The 27,536-nt window shown below is 38.7% G+C and overlaps 1 protein-coding gene across 5 annotated transcripts in view; it reads right to left on the bottom strand.

Moving 5' to 3' along the window:
* Positions 1 to 27,536, bottom strand: part of VPS8 (VPS8 subunit of CORVET complex) — a 239,556-nt gene that overhangs the window by 61,843 nt on the left and 150,177 nt on the right. For all 5 annotated transcript variants that reach the window (XM_041002876.1, XM_041002875.1, XM_041002877.1 and 2 more), the window contains 4 exons: positions 15,836 to 15,983; positions 11,857 to 11,946; positions 6,583 to 6,625; positions 3,129 to 3,232 (listed from right to left, as the gene is read on the bottom strand). In XM_041002876.1, coding sequence (XP_040858810.1) covers positions 3,129 to 3,232; positions 6,583 to 6,625; positions 11,857 to 11,946; positions 15,836 to 15,983 — 385 coding nt within the window. The remainder of the gene's footprint in view (positions 1 to 3,128; positions 3,233 to 6,582; positions 6,626 to 11,856; positions 11,947 to 15,835; positions 15,984 to 27,536) is intronic.

Here is a 27,536-nt window from a genome sequence, read left to right as displayed (position 1 = left end):
CTTTTCTTAGCAGGGTACTTCAAATAGTTCAAAGAAAATGGGGTTAAAAGATAAAGTTCATTTTTGTGTATAAAGAATCCTGAAATCTGCACATAGATTTGTAAAAATTGACATTGGCCATAAAGGTTTTGTAGTCTCCTTTTATATACAGTTAGATGAAGACTTACTCTTAGAAAAGCGGAAATTCCCTAAGGACAGCAAAAGGTCTAACAGTTGACATCTTTATGAAAACATATTCAAATCAGATACATTTTTTTTTTCTTGACAAAAGTAGTATTTTTATTTTGCCAAATCAAAACAACACTCTTGTGTCTAACTGATGCGGAAGAACTCAAATGCAAATAGAAATCAAAGCGAAACACTAGAGTTGTGGAGATAAGTATTTTATATATTTCAATCTATTGTTAATATCTGAGACTGAACAGGCTTCAGCTTATGTAAACCTTAATTGCTATTTTTATAAAACCTTGCTTGTGGACAGTGCTGTGGCACAGCAAATTAAACTGTCACCATCTATTGTGCTGGCACCCCATATAGGCACCAATTAGAGCCCTAACTGCTCTACTTCTGATCCAGCTCCCTGCTAATGCTCCTGAGAAAGCAGTGGAAGAGATGACCTAAGTATTTGGAATCCTGCACTCATGTGGCATACCCAGAAGCTCCTGGCTCCTGACTTTGACCAGGTCCAGCTCCAGCACTGTGGCCATTTAAGGACCAAACAGCTCCTTAAGGAGCAACAGGAGATCTCTCTCCTTTTCTCTCTCTCTATCTCTGCATTTCACACAAATAAAATATTTAAAGAATAAACAAAATACATTTTTCTTCTAGTTACCTCTTTCAAAGTATGAGAGAGGAGCTAGAAAGGCCAAACATTTTTTAAAAAGCTTAGTGTTAAACGTGTATAAATATGGCTCTAATAAGTCTGCCTTTCTATGTTTATCAGAATATCATATAACCATGCCCAAATACAGCCAACTTATCCCAACAGGAATAAAAATTAAAATTTAGGAATGTAAAAAGCATGCTAGAATGACTGCTACTGAGCCCACAATGCACATATTTAAATATAGATTAAACAACTGTGAGAATTATATATAAAAAAGCATTAAAAACCTTAACAAGGTAAAATAACAAAGTAATAAAAACTAGGGGGGGATGCAGAGGGAGGCCCGTGGAGCAAGTGTGATTTTATACCAATTTCTGAGTGGCATGGCATCAAAGAGGACACAAGTAAAAACTTAAATGTAATTATAAATGCATAAACATCATTCCAATCTATTTACAGTTACATTTTTTTTTAACTTGAGAGCTTTATTAAGATAACATGAGGGTTTTCAAAAAGTTCATAGAAATAGAATGAAAAAATAAGATTATATTGGAAATTCTGAAATCTATGCATAGCCTTTCTCATAATACACTTTTTCCATGAACTGTTAGATGACCCCTTGTATGTGAAGAAATATTAATCTGAAATTTATAGATTCCTCAACTTTACTTACAGTTCCTAAAGGAGTCTGAATATTATATTGTTAAAAGTAAGCATTATCTGATTCAATTTTTATAAAACTAAAACGATCTAGACAAAAATCTAACTAGAATGCTGTTCACTAAAGAAAACAAAACAAATGAAAACAAAACAAATAGAATGCTGCTCACTAAAAAATAATGTTTATTTCTGGTCAACAGGATGAATATATTGTAATTTCTAACATCTTTTTGTGTAATTTTACATATGTAGTGCAAGTCTTTAATACAGTGAGTCTATCACTTAACAAAAAGTCTCTTAAATAAACAAAAAAGTCACGTCTATATGTAAACATCTTACAAATAATTTATGACCTTGAAAAATCTTTGAGAAAAACCTAAAACATATCCACCTCTTAAGGACAGAAAACTTATTAAGATTTATTTTCTTGGGAAAGATGTAAGGGTGAGCACATTTATGAAAAACTGTCGTGTCTTTCAAAGGCCCAGGCAGCAGAGGCCAGGCAGTGTGAGGTCAGAGGCCACTGAGCAGTGAGGGACATCACCAAGCCCCGGTCCTTCTGAAAACCACTGCAAAATCCTGCTGTCATGTGACATCCCGCCCCCCTCAGGCTTCTGTGTCACAGCTTGGACTCCACCTGCACCAGGTGTCAGCTATGCCTGCTTCAGTGCTGTTCTCTTCCTTTGTAGAGTTGGAGGTAGTAGATCTCGGCTGCACATTATGATCACAGAGGAAGCTCTACAAGATCCCCATGACTCAATGAAGTCACAGGATGTGGTTAAGAACTTGCATTTTTTTTTTAACATATTGGTTACTCAATACTATGTCCACTAATTCCATAACATATTAAATTGTTGCTGATGTTATGTTGGGGCTTTTAATTGATCGGGATGATACTCTGCCAGGTCTACTTTCAGACCAGAGATGGTCTCCCAAAGAAGCCGTTGAACTTATCTGGACAATAAGATGCTGGACTTTATGCCTGGTAGATGCTTGCAATGAAAGAATCTCAACTGAACTTGAACTGTGGTAATGCAACAAGGTGGAGGAATCCACCATCGGGGGAAAGTTTTGGGAGGGGTGGGGGGAATCCCAGTACCTATAAAACTGTGTCACATAATGCAATATAATCAATAAAAAAATTTTTAAAAACACAACAAAACAAGATCCCCATGACTGGGGCCCAGCCCCAGAGTCTTAATTGATCTGGAGCATAGCATAGCCTGAGCAAGGAAGGTTTGCAGAGCTCCCTGCTGACTCTGACGTGCAGCCCACACTGAGGACCCTGACACCCTGGCCTGCTTTCCCCAGTATCCCTGAGGTCTGATAAATAAGGACATATTCCTCATACCACTACCTGGAATACACACAGCTCCAGTCCAGGGAGACCAGGGACATGTAGCAATCATATGCCTCAAGTTTTTGTAGCACAGCCAATCTAAGAACCTAAAGCTTTTGCCTGAACAAAGAAACCAGACACTCTTTCTAATAACTTCAAGAGTTTTCTACTCCTGGGAACACTAAAAAGTGATTAAATCCTGCTGAATTAAACTCAGGTGGCTGACGGGGCAGTGGGAATAGAATTAATTTCCAGTTTCAAACCACAATAGGCACTTAAACACCAGAGTAGTCATTCTCCTACCTCTCGCTGCTGCTGGTTCAAATTATGTGAATTTCTCTGGCAAAGAGCAATGGTCTCCATCATGGTACCTTCCACACCCTTCAAGGAGGTCTTTTCTTTGGTATCTAGATTCAGAAAAAGAGTAAATATTACTTAATGATACAATCTCAACAGTCTCTAAGCACTGTAAAAAAGAAAGCCTTCCTTAGTACAGCTTTAGTTTTCTATCATATAACCATCCACAGAACCAGACACCAAGGTATAGTAGATTAAATAAAACATTGTTTTGGGTAACAAGAATTTTCTGTGTGAATGCTCGCAATCCCAGTACATACAAAGCACATCCCAGTTAGCGTGCAGAGACTCCTCAGTTATCTGTGCTTTGGTTAGTAGAGGTTAGTCATCATTTTTCTTGCTCTGCCATCTTTTCCTCTGCTTGTATATCTTAAATGAACTCATTCCCACAAGATACTTTCCTTTGCTGTTTTTTTTTAAAGATTTATTTTATTTTTATTGGAAAGGCAGATATATACAGAGAAGAGAGACAGAGAGGAAGATCTTCCATCCGATGATTCACTCCCCAAGTGAGCACAACTGCCGATACTATGCCAATCCGAAGCCAGGAGCCTCTTCCGGGTCTCCCGTGCGGGTGCAGGGTCCCAAAGCTTTGGGCCGTCCTCCTCGACTGCTTTCCCAGCCCACAGGCAGGGAGCTGGATGGGAAGCAGGGCTGCCGGGATAGAACCAGCGCACATATGGGATCCCAGGCGTGCAAGGCGAGGACCTTAACCACTGTGCCATTGCGCCGGGCCCCTGCTGTGTTGTTTTTGTGGTTTAGTCATCTGTATATTATCTATAGGTATAAGCACAATGCCTTGAAGTTAGCAAATGCTCCAAAACTTATGAACATACTGTCAAAATTGAATTTGGAAACAAATGACAGACATGAGGTTATCATCAGAAAATTTATCCGCTTTGGAATTTTTAAAATATCTAGGCCACCTGCAAATCACTGAAGTGTTGGAGGAAATACTCCTACTTTCCCCTTATTCTTTCATGTATTACCTGTAAAGATTGTTCTCATTAACACTAAATTTTTAACGTCATTAAACTCAACAAACCTAACAAACTGCCTACATAATAATAGCATAAAAATAATAATTGAATACTTGATTGAACTAGCAATATGGAAAAGCCAATCAAGTGCTTACCAAAATTCCACCAAGATTTAGTATAATGTCAGATGATCAAGACACAGCACAGACCCTCGTATCTAGGACTACATCATTTAATATAGACAGAGTGGGCCCATTGGCACCAGGCCCAGGAGGGCTATTTTGAAGATGTTAAATAATATGAAAGCAGGGCCCAGCGTGATGGCCCTAGTGGCTGAATCCTTGCGTTGCATGGACTGGGATCCCGTATTGGCGCTGGTTTGTGTTTCAGTTGTTCTGTTTTCCATCTAGTTCCTTGCTCTGGCCTTGGAAGGCAGTAGAGGATGGCCAAAACCTTGGGACCCTACACCCATATGGGAGCTCCTGGCTTTGGATTTGCTTAGCTTAGCTCTGGCCATTGTGGCCACTTGGGAAGTGAGTCAACAGACAGAAGATCTTTCTCCCTAAAGATCTGCCTTTTCAATGAAAATAAATAAACCTTAAAAAAAAAAAAAAGAATATGAAAGCAAAGAATATAATTTAAAAATAGATAAAGAATTGGAGCATTTGTTTCTCCAATGAAGACTTATGGATGGCAAAAAATAGTGCCTGAATAGCAATATTACCGATCATAGAGATCACAAATCAAAACCACAAGGTACTACCTTAAACCTATTAGGATGGCTACTTTCAAAATCCAAGAAGTAAAAAGTACCAGTGGAAATGTGAAGAAAGTGAATTTAGTACAGTGTTGGGGTGAATTTAAAATGTTATAGCTGAACAACAGTATAGCAATTCCTCAAAAAATTAAAAATACAATTACTGCTGATTCAGCAATCCCACTTCACCACATAAACCAAAGGAACTGAAAGCAGGAACCAACTAATACTGTATATGCATGTTCATAGCAACATTATTCATAACTGCCAAAAAGCAAAACAACACAACTGTCTATGAACAGGTGAATGGACAAAATGTGGTATAAACAAAATATGGAATATTATTAAAAATTTGGACACCCTTTTAGTTCACGAACTGTGAAGACATTATGCTAAGTAAAATAAACCAGTGATAAAAGCACAAACACTGATTTCTTGAAAAGGAGGACTAAAGAAATTTGGAAAAAGAATGCCAGAAACAAAAATTAGGATGGTGGTTTCCCGGGGCAGAGGCTAAGAAAACAGAGGTTTCACTTAATAGTTAGTTATTGTGCACAGAGATTTAAAAAAAAAAATCTAGAGATAGATGGTGGTGACAGTTGTACAACAATGTGAAAACATTTGGTGCTGCTGAACTGTGTACTTAAAATGGTTAAACACAAGAATACTGGACTTGTAACTGTTACTGAAGCATGATACTACTGTAATAATACTGCGGAAACAGTGGTGGGGGAGAGGAAGTGGAGGGAGATCCCTATGCCTATGGAAAACAATAATAATAAAATGATGAAAATGGTTTTATGTTTTATATATATATATATTATCACAAAAAGTTAAAATGCATTAAAGTCAGAATGTCAGGCCCAACACAACAGGGTAATAGTTAAGGTCCTCGCCTTCAATGTGCCAAGATCCCATATAGGCACTGGTTCTAATCCCAGCAACTCCACTTCCCAACCAAGTTCCTGCTTGTGGCCTGGGAAAGCAGTCAAGGATGGCCCAAAGCTTTGGGACCCTGCACCTGCGTGGCAGATCCAGAAAGAAGTTTCTGGCTCCTGGCTTCAGATCGGTGCAGCACTGGCCGTTGCGGTCACATGGGGAGTGAACTATCGGGTAGAAGATCTTCCTCTCGATCTCTCCTCCTATCTGTACATCTGCTTTTCCAATAAATAAATAAATCTTTTTTAAAAAAGTCCGAATGTCAAAAAGTGTGATGGAAATTACTATCTATCTGTGACAAAATTACTCAAGATTTTAACCTGTCAGGCATTAGACTAAAATTGCACAAATTCAGTATGGAAACATTAGTTATTGCTGACCAGGAACTACAAACTGCTATTCTTTGGCACATTGTAATGATTTTTAGCTATGTACCATATTTTTTTCCAAAACATAAATACACATATATAAACGAAAGAAAAATTAATAGCCTGACCAGTAACTAGCTTCCAGTAATAATAGATCCACTGACAACTGAAATCACAAAGCCAGACCGGTTTTTATTATTTTTAAAACTTCTCAAACTTAGCTAAAATTCTGAATAGTATACATCACAAGATTAATGGAATTATTACTTATTAACTGCAGTTTGTTAAAAAACATCTTTTAAAACAAGGGGTCCATGGAAGAAAAAAAAAAACACTGTACATCTTACTTAACTTACTTTCACCTTGATGAGTTATCTCTTGAAGTTTGTTTTGTAGTCTCTAGGAAGTAAAAAGAATACAATATTTCTATTGACCAAACATTTGAATTAATCAGTTATTAGGGTAATCCCCCATCCCAAATACCAAAATTATTTAGAATGATCCTGGTGCTGGCATTGTGGCAAAATAAGCTATGTTACTGTCTGCAATGCCAACATCCCATTCTAGACCAATGATCTGAATCCTGGCTGCTCTGCTTCCAACTCAGTTCCTGCTAAAGTACCTGGGAAAACAGCAACGAACGGTCCAAAGCTTGGGTGCCTGCCACCCACACTGCACAACCAGATGAAGCTTCAGATTCCTGGCTTTGGTCTGGACCAGCCCTGACTGTTGCTGTTATTTAGGGTGTGAATCAGTGGATGGAAGATCTCTTCCTGTCTCTTTATCCTTTCATCACTCTGTCTTTGAAATAAAATGAATCTTAGAAAAACAAAACAAAACAAAACAAGGAATGGCTTCTTCCTGCCATTCAGAAGACACTACTATGTATACAGAAAGCACAGCTGATAGTAAAGGAAAAATCGGATAGGGCTCCTTTATTCTGCTCTCCTTCTGCTACACACACACACACACACACACACACACACACACACACACACACACACACACACACACACACACACACAGAGTCTTGAGGCACCATAATGAGGATCAGAATTTATTCAGCTCTAGAGAAGAGTACAAAAGCCACCTTGGGGAATGGGGAGCATCATGGCACAGTGCGTTAAGCTGCTGTCTGCAATGCTGGCATCACATATGGATGCCAGTCCAATTCCCTGCTAGTGAGCCTGGAAAAGCATCCACATAGGAGATCTAGATGGAGTTTCACACTCCTGGCTTCAGCTTGGGGCAGCCCCAAAGGTTGCAACCATTTGGTTGAATCAGTAGCTGAAAGTTTTATTTTTGTCTCTGTCTCTCCCTCTCTAATTCTGCCTTTCAAATAAATACTTGAACCTTGAAAAAAATTGTATTGGGTTATAAGAAAAAGAGATGTGTTGGATGAGTGAGAAAAGAAAAGAACATGCAAGCCCACTGACATAACATAGGGCACAGCTTCGGGTGTAGTATCTTTCAAATATGTAGTTGTGGTGTCCATTGTTGTGTGGAATCTAGATCCTCAGTCAATTTAGCAGATATTTCAAAGAATATTTCATATATACTGGAGATGGCCATAACATATGCCTTCTTTCCCAAATTTGCACCTTTTGAGAAGTGGCTCTCTTAGGTTAAAAACCATGGAATTTTACATCAGAGCTATTTAAAAAAAAAAAACCTAAAAAGTTTATAAGCTAACATCATTGTTTCCTATTGCCTCATGCCATATTCAAACAATTAATAACTTCTCACCTCTACCCCCTTTGTCTATCACCACTGCCGCATCCAGTTCAACCTTCAACAAGCATCTGTACAACTGCAATGGCCTCCCAAGTGCTATGTACTTGAAGTTACACCTCTCCTTTCTCTGCACCCACTCACCCCATCCTTCCACAGTCACCAGAGCAGCCTTTATTAACAAGCAACAACAAGTTGGCTACTTGCTTGAGCCCATGTGATTTGAAACAGATTAGTCACTGTTCCTTACTCTGTTTCAAACTCTGTCCACATCTTGATTTGCCTATGCATATATTATGTAACTACACCTGAGTAAAACATTGCATCTGTTTCTCTCCTAGCAGTCAATTTGTCTTTGTATTCTTAAGCTTTGTTTTTAAAGCTTTATTCATCAGAAAGGCAGAGTGAAAGAGAAAGAGACAGCGAAATAAAGATTTCTCATCTTCTGATTCAATATACAAATGACTGCTATGGCTAGGGCTAAGCCAGAGTTGAGCCAGGGCTGGGCCAGAAGAAAACCAGAAGTCCATCTGGGTCTCCCAAGTGAGTGTAGTGGTCCAAGGACTTGTGCCATCTTCGGTTGCTTTCCAAACATTTTAACAGGGAGCTGTTTTGGAAATGGGGCAGCTGCAACTTGAATTGGTATGCACGTGGGATGCCAGCATTGCAAGCAATATCTTAACAACATGTGCCACAATGCCAGCCCCAGGATTCCTAAGCTATTTCCCAGGAGGATCTCTTCTCCTTTCCCTCTCCGTGATAGAAATACTTTTACTTGACCTTTAAAACTAGGTTCTTGGTAATACTGATCCAGAAACTACAAGGAAAAAAGTGATGTAGGGGTAATTAAGAGCCCACACAAAGTCTTGTGGGGTATTCTTCCCAGCTTGTATAAGAATCATATGTCCAGAACAAAAATTGAAGACAATAAGGAGTTTTTAAAAATGCATCCATAATCAATTCCTAGTGAGATAACAATATTAAAAACACTTAGGCACAGTAAGGAGAAATACAATTTACCCTTTGGATGAGGTTATAAAATTCACACTGAATTATGAGAAAAAGGGGTGGTATACTATTTCACATCCATCAGGATAGCTACTTTGAAACAGTAAGAAAAAACAAATGTTGGCTAGCATGTGGAGAAACTGTAACCCTTCGGCATTGCTGGTGGGGATATAAAGTGGTCCAGCTGATATGGAAATCCGGATGGCAGCTCCTTAAAATTAAAAATAGACTTAATATTGGATCCAGAAATTCTACTTCTGTATATATGCCCAAAGGAAAAGAGAGATATGAAAAGATATTTGTACCACCCTATTAATAGCAGCATTATTCACAGCCAAAAGGTAGAAATAAATCAAGTGTAAATTGAAGGACCAATGGATAAACCAAATGTAGCATAAACACATAACATATTGTTCAATCGTCAAAGAAAATTATGACATGTGTGACAACATGAATGAACCTTAAAAACATGCTAAATGAGATAAACCAGACACAGAAGAGCAAACACTGTATGACTCTGACTCCATGAGTACCCAGTGTAATCAAATTCATAGTGACAAGTGTGACAAAAGGAATGGGGAGTAATTATTTAATAAGTGCTTTATTTCAAATTGGGATGTTAAAAATGGTCTGTGGGGGAGAGGGGGAGACTGGCATTGTAGCACTGTGGGTTAGGCTACTGCTTGTGACATCGACATATATTTTAAGCAGCAGCTTGAGCCCTAGCTGCTCTACTTTTGATCTAGTTCCCTGTTAACATGTCTGGAAAAGCAATGGCCAAGTCCATGGGTGCTGCCATCCATATGGGAGACTTTTCTGGGCTCTTGGCTTCAACCTGGCCCTATCCCTAGGGGGAGGGGAAGGGAGACGCATGTGGAAAATCTCAGTCTGCTTCTATCCCTGAGATTCCTTCTTCTCTCCCTCCCTCCCCTCTTTCTTTTTTAAGATTTATTTTTTAATCAAAACAGCAGATTTACAGAAAGAAGAAGATAGAAAGATCCTTCATCTGCTGCCAAAGCTGAGCTGATCCGAAGCCAGGAGCCAGGAGCTTCCTCTGGATCTCCCACATGGGTGTAGGGCCCCAAGACTTTGAGCCATCCTCTATCACTTTCCCAGGCCACAAGCAGGGAACTGGATGGGAAGTGGAGCAGCTGGGACACAAACTGGCAACCACACAGGATCCCAGCAGTTGTAAGATGAGGATTTAGCCACCAGACTATCATGCTGCTCCCTCCGCACACCCACCGCTCCCCGTCATTAAGATTTTCAAATGAATGTACAAATTTTCTTTAAAAAATGCTCTAGAATTAGGCAGTAATGAAGGCTATACAGCGATGTAACTATAGGTAATGTCACCGAACTATATGCTTAAAAACAGATACAATTGGAAATTTTACATTAGGAATGCTAAGACATTTTTAAAGATTGAGAATCCCAAGTATTCTGAGAATGTTAAGCAACCAAAATGCACATGTTGGTAGAAGCAGAAACTGGTATAACTAGGCGGAGAGAGCTGTAACAGTTGCTTACAAAGCTATGCTGTAACTCAGTCATTTTACTTCATGGTATTTTACCAAAGGAAATGAAAACTTGTGCGTCCAAAAAGATCTGCACAAGAGTGATCATAGCAGCCTTATCCACAATAGCTGTATGCAAACCCAGGTGTCAATCAACAGGAGAATAAAGAAGGTTATGTTCACAAAACTAAATACTATTCAACAATAAAAGGAATAAATTACCAATACAAGAAACGACTGAAGCCAATCCCTATGCTGAGTGAAGGAAGGATCACACACAAGAGTATCGACCAGATGGTGAAAAACTCAGCAGAGGCGTTGTCTCCGGGGACTGCGTGGGGATGGAATTGGGAATGGACTATGAAGCAGCAAAAATAACTTTCTGGACTGAAGGTGATGATCTCTTATCTAGTTAGTCTTAGCTACATAAATGTGTGCATCTGTCAAAAACTTACCAAATAATACATTTAAAACTTGTAAATTTTACAAGTAGCCAAAACATGTTTTTTTTAAACAAAAAACATGGTGTAAACTTGTAAATTTTACAAGTAGCCAAAACATGTTTTTTTTAAACAAAAAACATGGTGTGGGCTTTTAGCCTAGGCGTTAGGACACCGCATCCTGTACAGCAGTGCCTTGGTTTGACACCTGCCTCCACCTACGTGAGCTTCCCACTAATGTAGATCCTAGGAGGCAGAAGTGATGGCCCAAATAAATGGTTCTTACTAGTCACGAGGTAGACTTGCTGGAGTTTTTGTTTCCCAACCTTGGCTTGCCTCACTCCTAGCCCTTCTAGGCATTTGGGGAGTAAATCAGAGGATGGGTGCTCCCTCTCTGCCCTTCTGTCTTTCAAACAAATAAAACATTTAAACAAAGTACATAGAAACACCAAAATCTAGTCAGTGCTATGCATGATAAAAATACTTAAGTATCTGGCCCGGTGTGATGGTTCAGTGGTTAAATTCTCACCTTGCATGCACTGGGACACCGTACAGGTGCTGGTTCATGTTATAGCCTGGGAAAGCAGTAGAGGATGGCCCAAGGCTTGGGACCCTGCACCAACATGAGAAACCCAGCAGAAGTTTCTGGCTCCTGGCTTCTGACTGGCTCAGCCTCAACCACTGTGGCCATTTGGGGAGTGAACCGGCAGATGGCATTTCTTTCTCTCTCTATCACCTTCTCTCTGTATCTCCTCCTCTCTGTAAATCTGCTTTTCCAAGAAAAATAAATTTTTAAAAATTTTAATTGAAATACATAGGTATCAAATGTAGTGTTGTCTGCAACTTACCTTGTAACAAAATACATTTAGATAGGATGATGAATGAATAGAGTAACAGACAGAAACACAACAAAATAAATGCAGCAAAATGTTACCTCTAGCATTATTAAAAAGGCACCATGAATATCTCCTTTCTTTTCCAAAAGATATGCAGTGACCTCATGAAGCTGATACTTCTGAGTAATCTAGAAAGGAAGATGCATATTTGTGAGTGAGAAGATCGTACTGAAGATGAAGATACAGCAAATACAGTAAATAATAAAGTCATACTTCAGTGGCATGTTATTTACAGAATATGCAAATACTTGACCTTCTAGCTTTCCAAAAGTGCATCTAAAAATGTTACATGAAGCAAAATCAATTCTTTTTGCTCTAATTTATTTAAAAATAAAGTGTTATATACTTCAATGAGTTCTGACCACTTGAGAAAAGCTAACACATTCACATAAACAACAATCAAATAAATATCGATCAAGTATAACTACACACAATATTTAGCAAAAAATGATGATGAAAACACTACAGATCATTGGTGGAATGTTGATTAACAGTCAATAAACTAGGAATTTCTAATTAGAAAAATCTAAAAGATCAAAAACAGGAAAGCAGTACAGAAAATGAAAGAAAGCAAACAATAGTAGGTTTAACAAACTCTAATGTATCCTCTTTGAAAAGATAAACATAACAGAAAAACATCCTTAGAAGCAAGCAAAAATAAAAGGCAGAAATAACATGTTAACAGGCTAACTGATCGAAGGAGAAAACAGGTGAACATCTCGATAAATGCAAGAAAAGCAGCTACTAAAATCCAGCACCTACTCATGATAAAATCTAAAACAAAACACTCTGATCTAAATCAGGAATCAACTCTCTGGACAGAATAAATTGTACATCAAAATCCTGCAAGAACACTGCTGCAGGTGAAATATTAGATACAGTCCTTTTAAAATCATGAACAAGGCTGGGACCTGTATATTGTTGCTGCTTAATAAAGAGCCTGGAACACCAGACAGGTAACAGAAAAATCAAAGTATAAGTTGGGGATGAAAAACAAAACAAGCCAAAATTAAAAAAAAAAATACTTTTGGAAAGTATTGTCACAAAAACACACACACTTCTTGAACGATACACGAATTCACCCTTGTTGCTAGGCAAAAATCAATATGCAAAAATGAGTTAACATTCAAATACAGCAGCAGCAACTAACTTAAATATTCAAAAAAAACCCTTGAACAATGTTACCAAGAATTGCAGAATATCTGGGGACACATTTAATAAAATATGTGCAGGAATCTTAAAAAAAAGTTATAAAACTTCATGAAGAGTATAAAAGTCATTTTCTAAAGGCTACCCTGTTCTTGTCTGTGAAGACTCAATATCACAGGAGACTTGAATCCTCCTAGAGCTAACCTGGAAATTTATTGTATTTTTAAATCAGAGCGTTCTTATATTTCAAATAAGCCTATGGGAAGCCGTATTAAAATATGTAATCTTGGTGTAGGGAAACATAAGTAACCAAAGCATGTGTATTTAGGGATGTGGTATACGGCCAGACAGCATCAAAAATGAGTGAGGAAAGGACAATAAAATGCCACACAGACCATTAGCCATCATGTGGGGAAAAGTTATAAAACCTTCTCTTCATCAGTCTACAAAGACAAATTCCAGATGGGTTTAAAAGCCGAACTGTGAGAAGGTATAGATTTTATGTAAAAAATACCTTATGAGCCAACAAAATAGGAAAGGATATTTAGACACAGAAACTTCAATTTTAAAGGAAGATTGATATATTTAAAAGCTACTAGCAATGAAGTTAAAAGATGTACCACAATAGATTAGAAAAAGGCATTTCTAACACATAAAACCAGAAAGGATTGCCAATCCAGAAATTAGGGAGAACTCAATCAGAAGAGGGAGAAAACTCAATGAAATAAACAATGGGAAAATGATATAAATCAATTATTCAGAGAAAAGAAAATCCAATCCAAAAAGTATTATATATTCATACATTTTTGCATATGTATATGTATGTATATATGTAAAGATGTCTGTGCCACAAGTAATCAACGGCAGCCATCACACTGGCAAAAGTGAGGTCTAAAAATATTAGGGATCAGAGCTGGTACCATAGCTCAAGAGGCTAAAATAACCTGCAAGATTTGGCATCCCATATGGTGCTGATTGTGTCTTAGCTGCTCCACTTGCTATCCAGTTCCATGCCTGTGGTCTAGAAAAGCAGGGGAAGATGGTCCAAAGCTTTGGGATCCTGTAGCCATGACCCATGTGGGAGAGCCGGAAGAAGCTCCTGGCTTCAGATTGCCTCAGGTCAGGCCCTTGAAGCCGTTTGGGGAGTGAACCAACAAAAAGATGATCTTTCTCTCTGTGTGTCCTTCTGTATAAATATGCCTTTCAAATTAAGAAAAAAATTATTATTTAAGGAAAGAAACACACACAGACACACATATACTTTGCTAATCAACTTGGCAATAACCAGCAAAAAAGCATTTTATTTTACTATGTAACCAATCCCATTTCCAGGTATCACTTAGAGAAACCTCATATGGCCGGCCAAAGATATGTATAGGAAATTTGTCTATAGAATTGGTTACAATAGTAAGATTGGAAACCTAATTATCTATCACCAACAAATAAATAAGCTGGTTTATTCATTTAATAGACTGTTATATAACTAGCAACATGAGTGAAGTAGACCTACCAATATACAAACTTAGAAATTTAGTGAAAAAAAAACTGTTTGAAATAGGATATGTACTTTATGATGTTATTAAAAGATTTTTTTTAAAAAATGTATAACGTGTATGAAGGATTTGATGGGTGTATACATATAAAGACATAATGAAACACCGACTGGATGGATAAACTGGAGTTTTAGGTTGGGTATGACATCAGGGGAAAGCAGGGGGTCAGAAACAACCAACACAGATCTGAAGCCAGTTTGGTAAAGCTTTAACGGTTACAAAATTGTCTTGATGGGTACATATGGATTCAATGGCCTGCACATTTCTATACACTTTAAATATTCCATAATTAAACAGTTTTTGAAGTATGTGGGCACATCAAGAGGTGGATGCAGAAAATATAGGCTACTGCTTCAACTGTGTTGCAGGCAGAGAAAAAGAAATGCAATGGTAGATTACAAATTAAATTTCAAGCAGGGAACACACTAGTCTTTTACTGATTATAGTATCTACTTACGTGTGTGTTGTGCACATACACAGGTATACCCATATACATGTTTTCATTTGGCACAAGAGAAAACAAGAGGAAAATTACGACAACATGGGTGCTAAAGCCGCTATACTGCTATCTAGCCTCTTAGCCTTCAGACAGCAACAGGACTAATCACCAGTGTCTGTAAACAAGAGCCTGATCGGATCCTTTCAGCAATGTTACTGTGTTCCTTTCTCCAGGCTCAACGTGATTATTGTGCTCCTTTCCCTCGGCTTGGTGTGTTGGCTAGAATTTCAATAAAGCTTGGCTAGTAACAGCTCTGGACATGTGTTGTTTCTGACTTTAATGGCACAGATAGGAAAGCACTTTATTATAGCAATTAAGAGCATTAAATATGAAGTCAGTCTGGGCTCCAACTTGGGCACTAATTAGTTACAAATTGACAGAAGTAAGTTTATACATGAGCATCTTAGCATTCATCTGTCAACTAGAGAATGCTCTGAAAAAAGTTTATTCTGTCTGGGCCCGGCGCAGTGGCGCAGTGGTTAAGGTCCTCGCCCTGCATGCCCGGGATCCCATATGGGCGCCGGTTCTAATCCCGGCAGCCCTGCTTCCCATCCAGCTCCCTGCCTGTGGCCTGGGAAAGCAGTCGAGGACGGCCCAAAGCTTTGGAACCCTGCACCTGCGTGAGAGACCCGAAAGAGGCTCCTGGCTTTGGCCTGGCGCAGCACCGGCTGTTGGGCTCACTTGGGGAGTGAATCATCGAAGGGAAGATCTTCCTCTCTGTCTCTCCTCTCTGTATATCCGCCTTTCCAATAAAAATAAAATAAACCCTTAAAAAAAAAAAGGTTTATTCTGTCTCTTCTACATCATCAGTCTTACCTGAATAGTTTCCTCTAGGCGGTAGCACTCAAGGACTTGCAGGGTCTCTATAACCTGGTCTGGGCTGAACTGACACAACAGCTCGATGAACTGCTCTGTAATACTGGGAGATATTTGCAGCAATTCTCGATCTACATGAATACCTTCCCTGAAAATGTTAAAGGCAAGAGAGTACATCTATAATTAAAGGCTACAGAGTAAAAAGTACATTATGTCAAAAACAAGACTACCTTTTGGTGAAGTAAAAATGTAAACTGAAAATACCGCCACTCAGGTTCTTTAGGTGAACTATGCATTAAATTATAGGTATTCCAAATTGAAATATTTCTCAATTTACACTATATAATTAAGAACTCTTTTAAATGATACCAAAATTACATTTTTTCCCCCAAAAGAAACAGGACCCGATTCAGTCTAAATAATTTGGCCCATGAGTGATTTTATATACACAAAATCACGCTCCAGTGTCAACAGCCATCTACTTCTTCAGCCATCTGTTTTCTCTGACAGACAACAAATTCTTTTGGAGCAGACACCATGTATCTTCTCACTGAGATTTTTTTTTTTAAAGTCAACCAGTATCTTGTAATGGCTAAAATATTTCTGTTGCTGTTAAAACAAAAAATGATGAATAATAATACAAAATAATCTTCAATTATTTGCTCTGAATGCCAGGCACTCACAAAGCCCGCTGGTCATAATGCCTAACAAAACTCTCCAACTAGAGTCTTCATTTCATAATGCTGAGCGCACAATTACTCTTGGCCAAAAGGAACCTTTTAGAAAACACAACTCCTGCTCAGTGGAGACCTAAGAATCGTCTTCTGTTTTGCTTTACATGAAGTCATTTCTACCTTCTCTTAGAATTGTTCAATGAAAGTTCCTTTCCTAAAAGAACTAGAATAGGGTTAATAAGAAATAAAAGTGACTGGAAATATGGCCTTCTGAAGAGATTCAGGCAGATGTTCCACATTAGCAGTTTCCAGCTTTTCTCATGTCATGACACATAAAGGATCATAATTAATATGGTCCAGTGGAGTGAGGGAGGATTGCTCACTAGACACTCTGCTGCCTCAGGACCTGAGGGGATCAATCTCCAAGCACACCTGCCACCACGACACCACTAGTTATAGCATGGGACTCTCTGGGCTCCAGAGAAAAGACTGGTTTTTACAATTAATCTACAAATGATAGTGAAGTAGCACTTCTGTTTTCACTAACAAGAGGGCTGAATTACAGATGGAGGGACTAAATTTAGACCTTGGAAGAATTTCCTTAAACTAAAGTTTTGAGATACTTTACACTGATTAGCGTTCCAGTGATAACTAAGTTAAGTTGTGCCATAGAGGGCTTTCAGCATTTGTAGGTAGGTTAAGGTACAATATCCTCACATTGGCTGTGATTTTGAAAAATGAAGTTTTCAACTCTTTTGGTGGAAGAAAATACCACACAATTGCCTTTAATACAGAATTGTATGAATTGACCTAGTATTCCCTCTGCATGTCACTATCTTACTTAATACCACATACCTTGAAAATAACCCATCACAGTATCTATCCCTAACTCCACAATCAGCTTCATGAGCAAAGACCATATTGTGTACATCTCTGTCCTTCCAGGCTTGGCACAGTCTTGGCACACACTGCATAGTGTTCAGTAAGCAGTCCCTGCATGCAAGTGAACTGTCTGGAAACAGCACACAGGACTGCCTTCAATCATCGGGAAGCAGTATACAGGGGGTGAGAATTACAGGGACTACAGCCATAAAGTCAGAGAAAGCTCACAATAAATCCTGTCAGAAAGTTCCATATGGAGAAATGATTAAATGCACAGGAAAAGTCCAGGGAAACTGGTAATTTACTATGTGTCTCTGTGAAATTGTAATCTAATAAGATATTCCATCTCTACCCTGGTTCCTGGCACACAATTCCTAGAGGGACAGAAGGCTGAATGGACCATCAGCAGGCCAATGATGTAATCAGCCATTCCTACATAACAAAGCCCACATAAAAACCCAGGAAAAGGGTTTAGAGAGCTGCTTGTAATCAGCAGATTTTGTTAATTACAATTATGTTAAACTGTAGGACATTCAATTACTATGCACTGGATAAATGGTTGGTGTGAAAAAATTTATCTCCCCCTTTGGTGACCAAAGCTGTTTGGTTACTCCTGTTTGATATCAGAAGGATTGGCCGGTGTCTTTAGAGATTGGGGATCTATGTTAACCAGTGGGGAGCCAGTGTATCTTCCAGAGGCCTATGCCAATTGTTGTTGTTGTTAGTGTTGCATCTAAGTCAGACTTTTGCTAATACACATTACAGATGCAAGCAACAAAGCAAATTAAGATCAGACCTAAGCATCTGCACATGAATCACACTACTTAATTCCTTCCAGAACATTTATTGACAAAACCATTTACAAGGACTGAAGATGTGAATATGCATCAAACCCAGCAAATCACCCAAATGAATACATTTTGACTCATTTGTGAGGGAAATATTATATCTAATGGGAAATTTGTCAGGCAACATGAACATAATCAAAACTTTAATAAATAAGCTGTAGCATTAATGAATTTACATCCATTTCTGATTGTTGTTTATTAGTCTTGCACATAAATACAATTTGTTATACCTCTTTCCCACAGCTATTTTGGTCAGTCTTCTATTAGTTACCTGCTTTACCACATTCTCACTGCTGACTTTAATAGCTGTCAAAATTATGTATTTCAGATCTAAACATCTACTCTTCTGGGAATCTCTAATAACAGCCCTGCCTACCAGGATATACACATTTAAATATATAGCTAAGAAAGACTTTCCCAAGGCACACATACACTTTCTTTCATTAATTTTAAAGCAATAATATATATGTGTGTGTATATTTAGTTGTATATATAATACATACATAGGATATAATACACTTACATACTAAACACCCCAAAATTCAGGTTGGAAAATATGCCCACTTCTCTCAAGTTGTGTCAGTTTAAAATACAGTCTTTGTACACAGGTCATTTCTGGGAAAGGACAACAGTACACATTCACATTAAAATGATTCTCAAATTCAGACTTCCTAATACCTGACAAGGAAAGTGAGCCACTGGAATTTAAAAAGCTGATGCAGTGCTTCCTTTGGCCTCTAGAAATTGCACACAAATGAACCAACCTAGACTACTCTTCCACATCTCTACAGAGAAGCATGTCACATCTCTTTCATGACTTATTTTGACCTCTTAGGCTGTGTGCTTGAATTCTCTGCTCATTCCCATATAGTTAGTCCTTGCAAGTGGTAGCACACGGTTGAAGGATTCCTCAATATCTTGTAGATTTAGAGCTCAAATATATCATAACACATAAGAGTCAAGAGAATGATTCTCTCTGGAGGTTTTATTTAAATGAAGATTCTAGGGGAGAACAGTCTTATGAGGATTCCCACACTTTCTGGAATTTACCTCCAGGAGGCCTACCAAGTTCTCACTATGAAAATAAGAGAAAAATTTCCTCCCTCATACTTCCATCGGGGGAAAGAGGTAGCCCATTCTGAATTTTACATTCTGAAACAGGCCAGAACTTTCTGTTCTTCCTAACAAAGCCTGCTGTGATGGGGTAAAGTACATTCCTCTCAAATCCATATGATGAAGTACTAACCCTTGGTACTTCAAAATGTGGCCTAATTTGGAAAGAACAGGAGTGTTTGCAGATGTAATGACTAAAGTTAGAACATGGCTCCAATGGGACAGGGTGTGCCTTTGAGCCAATATGCTGAACGCCCCAATAGGAAGGCACCCCTTTATGCACAAGCACACCACACAAAGATAGAGGCTAAGATGAGTGTGATGACTTTATCAGTCAAGGAATGCCAGCACACCATCAGAAGCTGGGGACAAGGCATGAACCAGATCCACCACATAATTCTCAGAAGACGCTAACCTGCTAACTACTTCATCTCATACCTCTAGCATCCAAAACTTTGAAGCTTCCATTCATGGAGCTTTGTTAAGGCAGCCACTACAAATTACTACACCGCCCTCAAGGACAACTATTTTTTTATCAGAGCCTACCTGACTTGAATTTTACTAGGAGCCTATCCAACCTAGGGGAAATGAAATACTCAGTCCTCATCTACTCGAATCTTCTGTGTAGGTGAAGGAAACACCCACCTGTAGACTTCCTGTCTCACAGGGTTGCAGTGTAAGAGCTGAGTAGTATTTAAGAAACAAACACCAGATGTACAAAAATTCATTAAAGGTCTGAAAGCTAATTAAGGGAGTAGAGAACACCATACCTCCTCCACACTCCAGGACAGCATTAATATGACTCCTATTGGGAAGAACTATACATAGCAGACTTTACTTAAGAACAAGTATCTAGAGAAGCCATAAAATGACAGGGGACAAAAGCAAACACCAGAGGAAGCATCAGCCTTAGGCACCTATAGTGGTAAACATGGTTGAACTTCTAGCCAGGAAACATAGGCTCTCATAGAAAAAGCTTATATGCCAGTTCTTTTTACATAGTACACTTTGTGTAATTTTCAGTAGAAAATTACAACATATGTGGATCCAAACAATAAAAAGTAAAAATGCAACTTGAAGAGAAACAGCAAACATCTCAACCAGACTCCGATTTGGTAGAGAATTATCTTACCAGTAATTCAAAACAACTGAAATTAACATGTTAAGGGTTCCAAGAGAAAAAGTAGACAAGATGCAAAAATAAGTGGATAATCTAAGTGCAGACAGAAGTTCTAAGAGGCAATCAAAGCAAAACACTAGAAACAAAAAACACTAATAGAGATGAATGAATTGAACAACCTAGTGTAGGGTCCGGCAGCTGGCCTAGTGGCTAAAGTCCTCAGTGCCAGGAACCCATATGGGCACCGGTTCTAATCCCGGCGGCCCCGCTTCCCATACAGCTCCCTGCTTGTGGCCTGGGAAAGCAGTGGAAGACAGCCCAAAGCTTTGGGACCCTGCACCCGTGTGGGAGACCCGGAAGAGGCTCCTGGTTCCCAGCTTCGGATCGGTGCAGTACAAGCCGTTGCAGTCACTTGGGGAGTGAATCATTGGACGGAGGATCTTCCTCTCTGTCTCTCCTCCTTTCTGTACATCTGACTTTGCAATAAAAATAAATAAAGCTTAAAAAAAAAACACAACCTAGTGTAAAGTGAGTGGATCAAAGAATCAGTGAACATGAAGAAATGCCAATAGAAATTTCCAAAACTAAATCCCAAAAGAAGAATAGGGCCAGTGTTGTGGTGCAGCAAGTTAAGCCACTGCTTGTGAAGCTGGCATCCTATATCAGAACACCAGAACACCAGTTGGAGTTCAGGCTACTGCATTTCCTATCAAGCTTACTGCTAATGTTTTGGGGAGGACAGTAGGGAGGGGATGGGGTCACCATCACTGTTGTGGTCCTAGGCAGCTAGATCAGGTTCATAAGCTTGAAAGTCACATCTCCCCTAACTAATGTAGTAATGTAGTCCTTTCTGCCCATCTTTGACCACTTACCTATCATCACCTGGAATTTGAGAGGGGGCAGTACTGCATTGTCACATGATCACTCCCTTCACAAGCGCCCATAAAGGACAGTGATAGGGAGGAGCTTGCTCTCTTGGTCCAGTGCTTCCATCGCTCTAGCACACTGACTCTTGGCCTCCCCAGTACCCACTTGCTCTCTAGCTTTGCATGGACAGATCCAGGACAGGCAACCCCATAAACACGGCCCTTGTACATCTCTTTTCCTCACTTCTATTTACTGCTTGGGCGAGACAGAAAACATGTTAATGCTAAGATGCTTTTTATTTTTAACTTGTGCACTTTCAACAGTTATAAGAAAGGTGAAGTCTAGCAGTAATGGAATATGGACAGAGATGTCAGGAAAAGATGAATGTTTGGGTCTAGCATGGAAGCCTAGTGACTGAAGTCCTCGCCTTGAACATGCCAGGATCCCATATGGGTACCAGTTCTAATCCCACTAGCCCTGCTTCCCATCCAGCTCCCTGCTGTGGCCTGGGAAAGCAGGCGAGTTCAGCCCAAAGTCTTGGGATCCCATACCTGTGTGGGAGACCTGGAAGACATTCCTGGCTCCTGGCTTCAGATCGGCTCAGCCCTAGCTGTTGTGGTCACTTGTGGAGTGAATCAAAGGATGGAAGACCTTCTTTTCAGTCTCTCCTCCTCTCTATATATCTGACTTTCCAACTTAAAAAAAAAATTTTTTTTAAAAAGGTGAGTGCTGACAGCTTTATGAGTGTGTCCAGTTTGTTTAGTGCCTATCTCTTAGGATAACTTATATTGCTGGCAAAGCTGGGACATACGTCTTCAGGTTAATGGATGGGCTTCATGGCAATAATCATTTGTTCTTCTCAGATTTTGATTCAGACTGGACTGCCATTTGGACTTGTTACTTGATAATTTCCAGTGGGCCCTGTTGTCACTTAGCTTAGTTAATAAACACTCCTTAATTCATCCTAGAATCATCTGGCTTAATCTCTCGCACCCCACAATACCACCCACAGAGAATGAAGGCGCTCCTGACTCCTGGCTGCAGCCTGGCTCAGTTCTAGCGGTTGCAGCCATTCAGGAAGTGAACCAGCAGAAGGAATTTCTCTTTGCTTTTTTCTCCTAATCTGTAGCTCTTTTTTTTTTCTAAGATATTTAAATTTTTTTCTTTTAGTATTTTAATTTTTTTGAGTTTTTATTTTGAATTTTATGGTATATTTATGTAGGGTCTGAGATTCTCCTAATTCCCACCCCCCGTCGACTGATTTTCCCTATATTGTTACTACAGTACAGTCCTTTATGAGGAGTTATAATTCCATCAGTCTGTTATTTAAGTGTGTCCCAACATGGCTGGCATAGACAATGTCAGACAGTCCAGCATCCTATTGTCTAGATATGTCCAACAGTTTCATTGGGAGTTCATCTTTGATTTGGAAACAGGGATGCCTATTGCAACGTATCTTCACATCTGGATATGGTAGTCTCTATTACTTCATCACTATACATTCCCTTAAATGAGAAGCCACGAAATAAGGTCAACAACAGATATGAAGTTAAAACCACAAAAATTATAGCACCATGGATTCAAAATAATATGCCACTGAATAACTATTGTGTGGGTGAAGAAAACACAAAAGCCTAATTTGCATGATGGTTTCCTTATATTAGAGAGAACATATGGTATTTGCTCTTTGGGATTGACTTATTTCACTGAACATAGTATCTCTAGTTGGGACCATCTAGCTGCAAATGGTATGATTCCATTCTTTTTCGTGGATGAGTAATATTCCATGGAATAATTGTACCACTTTTTCTTTAACCACTGCTCTTTGGATGGGCATCTGGATTGTTTCCATGTCTTTGCTATTATAGATTGTGCTGCTGTAAATATAAGATTACAGATCCCCTTCTCATATGCAGTTTTCATTTCTTTTGGATATAATCCTAGGAGTGGAATAGCTGGGTCATATGGCAGGTTTATTTGCAAATCTCTAAGCACTCTCCATCAGTCCATAGCACTGAAGAAGGGTACTTTTCTCCCCACATCCATGCCAGCATGTGATGTTAGTTGAGTTCTGAATGTAGGCCAGTCTTACTGGAGTTAGGTGCTTCCTTAACATGGTTTTCATTTTTATCTCCCTGATGGCTAGGGAGCCTGAGCATCTTCTTATGTCTGTAAGCCATTTGAATCTGTTTTTTTAAAAAAGTGTTCACTTCCTTTGTCCATTTTTTCAGTTTCTTTTTTGTTTTGGTTTGTCTTTTTTCTTCTTCTTCTTTTTTTTTTCCTGTCCCTGGTTTTTGAAGCTCTTTGTAAATCCTGGATGTTGGTTCCCTATTATTTGTGTAGTATGCAAAAATTTTCTCCCTAAAATTAAAATACAAAATAAAAACATAACAAAAAATCTTTTTCTCCCATTCTGTTGGTTGCTTCTTCACTTTGTTGTTTCCTTTGCTGTACAGAAGCTTGTTAGTTTGATGTAGTCCCATTTTTTAATTTTGTCTTTGACTGCCTGTGCTTTTGACATCTTTTCTAAGAAGTCTTTCCCTGTTTCTATTTCTTGGAGATTGCATCCTATGTTTTTAATACTTTGATGGTTTCTGGGTGTAGATTTAGGTCCTTGAATCATTTACAGCTGATTTTCATATAATGTGACAGGTGTGGGTCTTGCTTCTTTTATTCTGCTAGCTGTTATCCAGTTGTCCCAACAGCATTTGTTGAACAGACCAGGCTTTTTCCCTGGATTGTTTTCAGTTTTCTTGTCACACATTAGTTGTCTATACATGTGTGGGCTCCCTTTTCTGATGTTCCTGTTGTTTCATTGATCTTCTCTGTTTCTATACCAGTACCAGACTGTTTGGATACCCACTACTGTGTAGTATGTCTTGAGGTCTAGAATTGATTCCTCCAGCTTGATTTCTATTTTTCATGATAGCTTTGGCTATTTGTGGTCTTTTGTGTTTACAGATGAACTTTTGTATCTTCTTTTCTATTTCTGAGAAGAATGTTGTTGGGATTTTGATTGAGATTGCATTGAATCACTTTTAGCAATGTGGACATTTTGATGATGTTGATCCTGCCAATCCAGAAACATGATACGTTTCTCCATTTTTCAATATCTCCTTCTATTTCCTTTAATGTCTTATAGTTTTCATCATAGAGGTCTTCCACATGTTTGGTCAGTGTAATTCCTAGGTATTAAAGATTCCTCTCCTTTTAAAGGGGACTATACTTACAATTTTGTTCTCAGCCATGTAATAATTTGTGTACACTAGTGCCATCGATTCGTGTTAATTAATTTTGTATCCTGTTACGCTGACAAAGTCTCTTATGAGTTCCAATAGTCTTTTGACTGAGTCTTTTGGTTTTCCTATGTAGAGAATCATGTTGTCTGCAAATAGAGATAATTTCAGTTCCTTGTTCCAATTGGGATTCCTTTAATTCCTTTTTCTTGCTTAATAGCTCTAGCAAGAATTTCAAACACTATATTGAAGAGTAGTGGTGACAGTGGACATCCCTGCCTGGTTCCAGATTTTAGTGGAAAGGCCTCCAATTTTTAATATTTAGTATGATGCTGGCATTGGATTTTTTTGTAAATGTGTAGCTCTGCTTTTTATGCAAATAAAAATAAACCGGACCCGGCGCGGTGGCGGCAAGTGGTTAAAGGTCCTCGCCTTGCACGCCCGGGATCCCATATGGGCGCCGGTTCTAGTCCCGGCAGCCCCGCTTCCCTTCCAGCTCCCTGCTTGTGGCCTGGGAAAGCAGTCGAGGACGGCCCAAAGCTTTGGGAACCTGCACCCGCGTGGGAGACCCGGAAGAGGCTCCTGGCTTCGGATCGGCATAGTATCGACCTGTTGCGCTCACTTGGGGAGTGAATCATCGGACGGAAGATCTTCCTCTCTGTCTCTCCTTCTCTCTGTATATCCGCCTTTCCAATAAAAAAATAATAAAAATAAATCTTTAAAAAAAAATAAAAATAAACCAATAGTAAACAAAATGAAAAAGAAGAAAATCTCCCAGAACTTTGAGGCAACTACAATGCATGTAGCATACATATAATAGTAATTTCAGAAGAAAATCAATGAAGCAACATGTTTGAAACAGTGGCAGAATCCTTCAAAATTAAGGACAGACACAAAATTATATATCTAGGAAGATCAAAGAGTACCAAGCTAGATAAACATCAAAACATACCCTTGGGGATATCTCACTGAAACTGCAGGAAATCAAACATAGAGAAAATACTGAAGAGCATACTGAAGAGAGAGAGGATCTTATTTTTATAGGACCAAGATAAACCATATAAAGAAAAGTGTAGAATGGAATAGTTACAGCGTTGAAAGGAAAAAATAAAATTACCACTAGCTTAGAAATATATACCCAGAAAAATCCCCTTTAAAGTGAAGGAGAAACAACATTCATTAATAAACCAAACAAAATGAAAACTTGCTGCTGGGTACACCTGTCCAGCAAAATGTGTTTCAGAAGGAAGGGATGTGGTAGAGGTCTGAAGCTACATGACATGAAGGAAGGACTTTAGGCAAATCACAAATGAAAGTGAAATAAAATCTTTAAAACTGGTCTGCTCAAAAGAAAAATTACAATGTATTCAGTTATATTTTCTGGATAAGCAAAATGAATGACAGCAACATTACAAGGGATCAAATGCAAGAATAATCTGTTTTAATGTATGTTATAAAGTACTTGCAGTACTCAGAAAGTGCTAGAGAGCTATGTTAGATAGACTTGGATTAGTTGTAAATGCACATTTAAAACAAAAGGGCAGCCAATAAAATGTTTTTTAAGAAAAAATATAAATGATATACCAAAAGAAAACTGGATTCATGTAAAATGTTCCATTAAGACGAGAGGCAGAAAAATAATGGAAACAAAGCAAAAGAGCAATGAGCAGAAAGTTACATAGCAGAAAAATTAGGATTATATATGCCAAAAAGTATATGTCCTTCCCCTTGTAAAATAGAAAAACATGAGTGTATATCAATAGAGACAGCCTGAAGACCAGATGATGTGTTAGGGTTTCAAACACTGAATTGAGCTGCTAGCAAAATATGAATACTTCAAAAAACCCATGGCAGAGGGCTTGGTCCTCTTCCACCAGGCCTCCTGCTGCTGGGAGTTTTTATACTATCTGCCTAATAAAACCTTGCCCCTTTTCTCCTTTTCTTTCTCTCTCTCTTTTTCTCTCTCTCTCTCTCTCACACACACACACTTCACGGAAGAATGTAATGAGAAGTTTTGAGTTCATTCTGGTGAAAAATAATTTTTTCACAATACATAAAAGTTAAGCGTTATGTAAAAAATATGCACATAATTCAATTTTTTTCTAGAGCTTTCTGATATCTCCTTATCCTCCACACTACCCAAAGATATTACACATGGAAGTAAGCCTGGTTTAGTTGACTGTCATGCTGGTCACTCAAGGAGCTTACTGAAGTAAGAATGTATTTTTATATGTCACAGTTCATTAACATATAATTTAATTTTCAAATTTAAGTTTAAAATATGTTATTTCAACACCATCAATATCTTATGAAATGTCCCTCCAAAAATATCCATAGAAACACTGACAGATTCAACCAAAGCCCAATGTATAACCATTTCCATAATCTATATTTGCTTCTTGGCAAAGTTATTTATTATCTTAGCAATGTTCAATTTTTACTTTACTTTGATTAAAGGCTTAAAAATACAATGTGACATTTTATGCGTTTTCTTCCCTACAAGAAAATCATGTTAGATATTTCAGAGGCCTCTAGGACACTGTTCACGAAGGCTCCCTTGACATTACCAGGAAAGTCACACTGAGGAAAACATTCTGAGTATAAATACACTTGCACATTCTCTTTCTTCCTTCTGCAGCTCAAGGCCTCATAAAGCCCATCAGTGTTCTTTTGCAACATCCTTCAACGTATTTGCACAAAGAACCTGCCCGTGGATGTCAGTGTATGAGCAGAGCTCCTGGGAGGATTTCTGGCCTGCAGGAATGCACACAGGGAGTGGGGGTGGTGTGGGGTTTTATGGAGCAGCTGTCCTGAAGCAGAGAATTGGAAGAGAATGCAAATCCTTTCTCTCCCAAGCTATTGGCCTCAATTCAAGCAAGTAATTTGCTTCTGCAGGATTAATCTTCTTTTTTCCCCTTACCCTCCCCACTCCCTACCAAACCATCTAATCTTCCTGTGTAC

Source organism: Ochotona curzoniae, unplaced genomic scaffold (assembly GCF_017591425.1).
Source record: "Ochotona curzoniae isolate NIBS_2020 unplaced genomic scaffold, NIBS_Ocur_1.0 scaffold_2587, whole genome shotgun sequence".
Lineage (NCBI taxonomy): Eukaryota > Metazoa > Chordata > Mammalia > Lagomorpha > Ochotonidae > Ochotona > Ochotona curzoniae.
The sequence above is the reverse complement of the archived record's forward strand: the minus strand, read 5'-3'. Positions and strand labels throughout refer to the sequence as shown.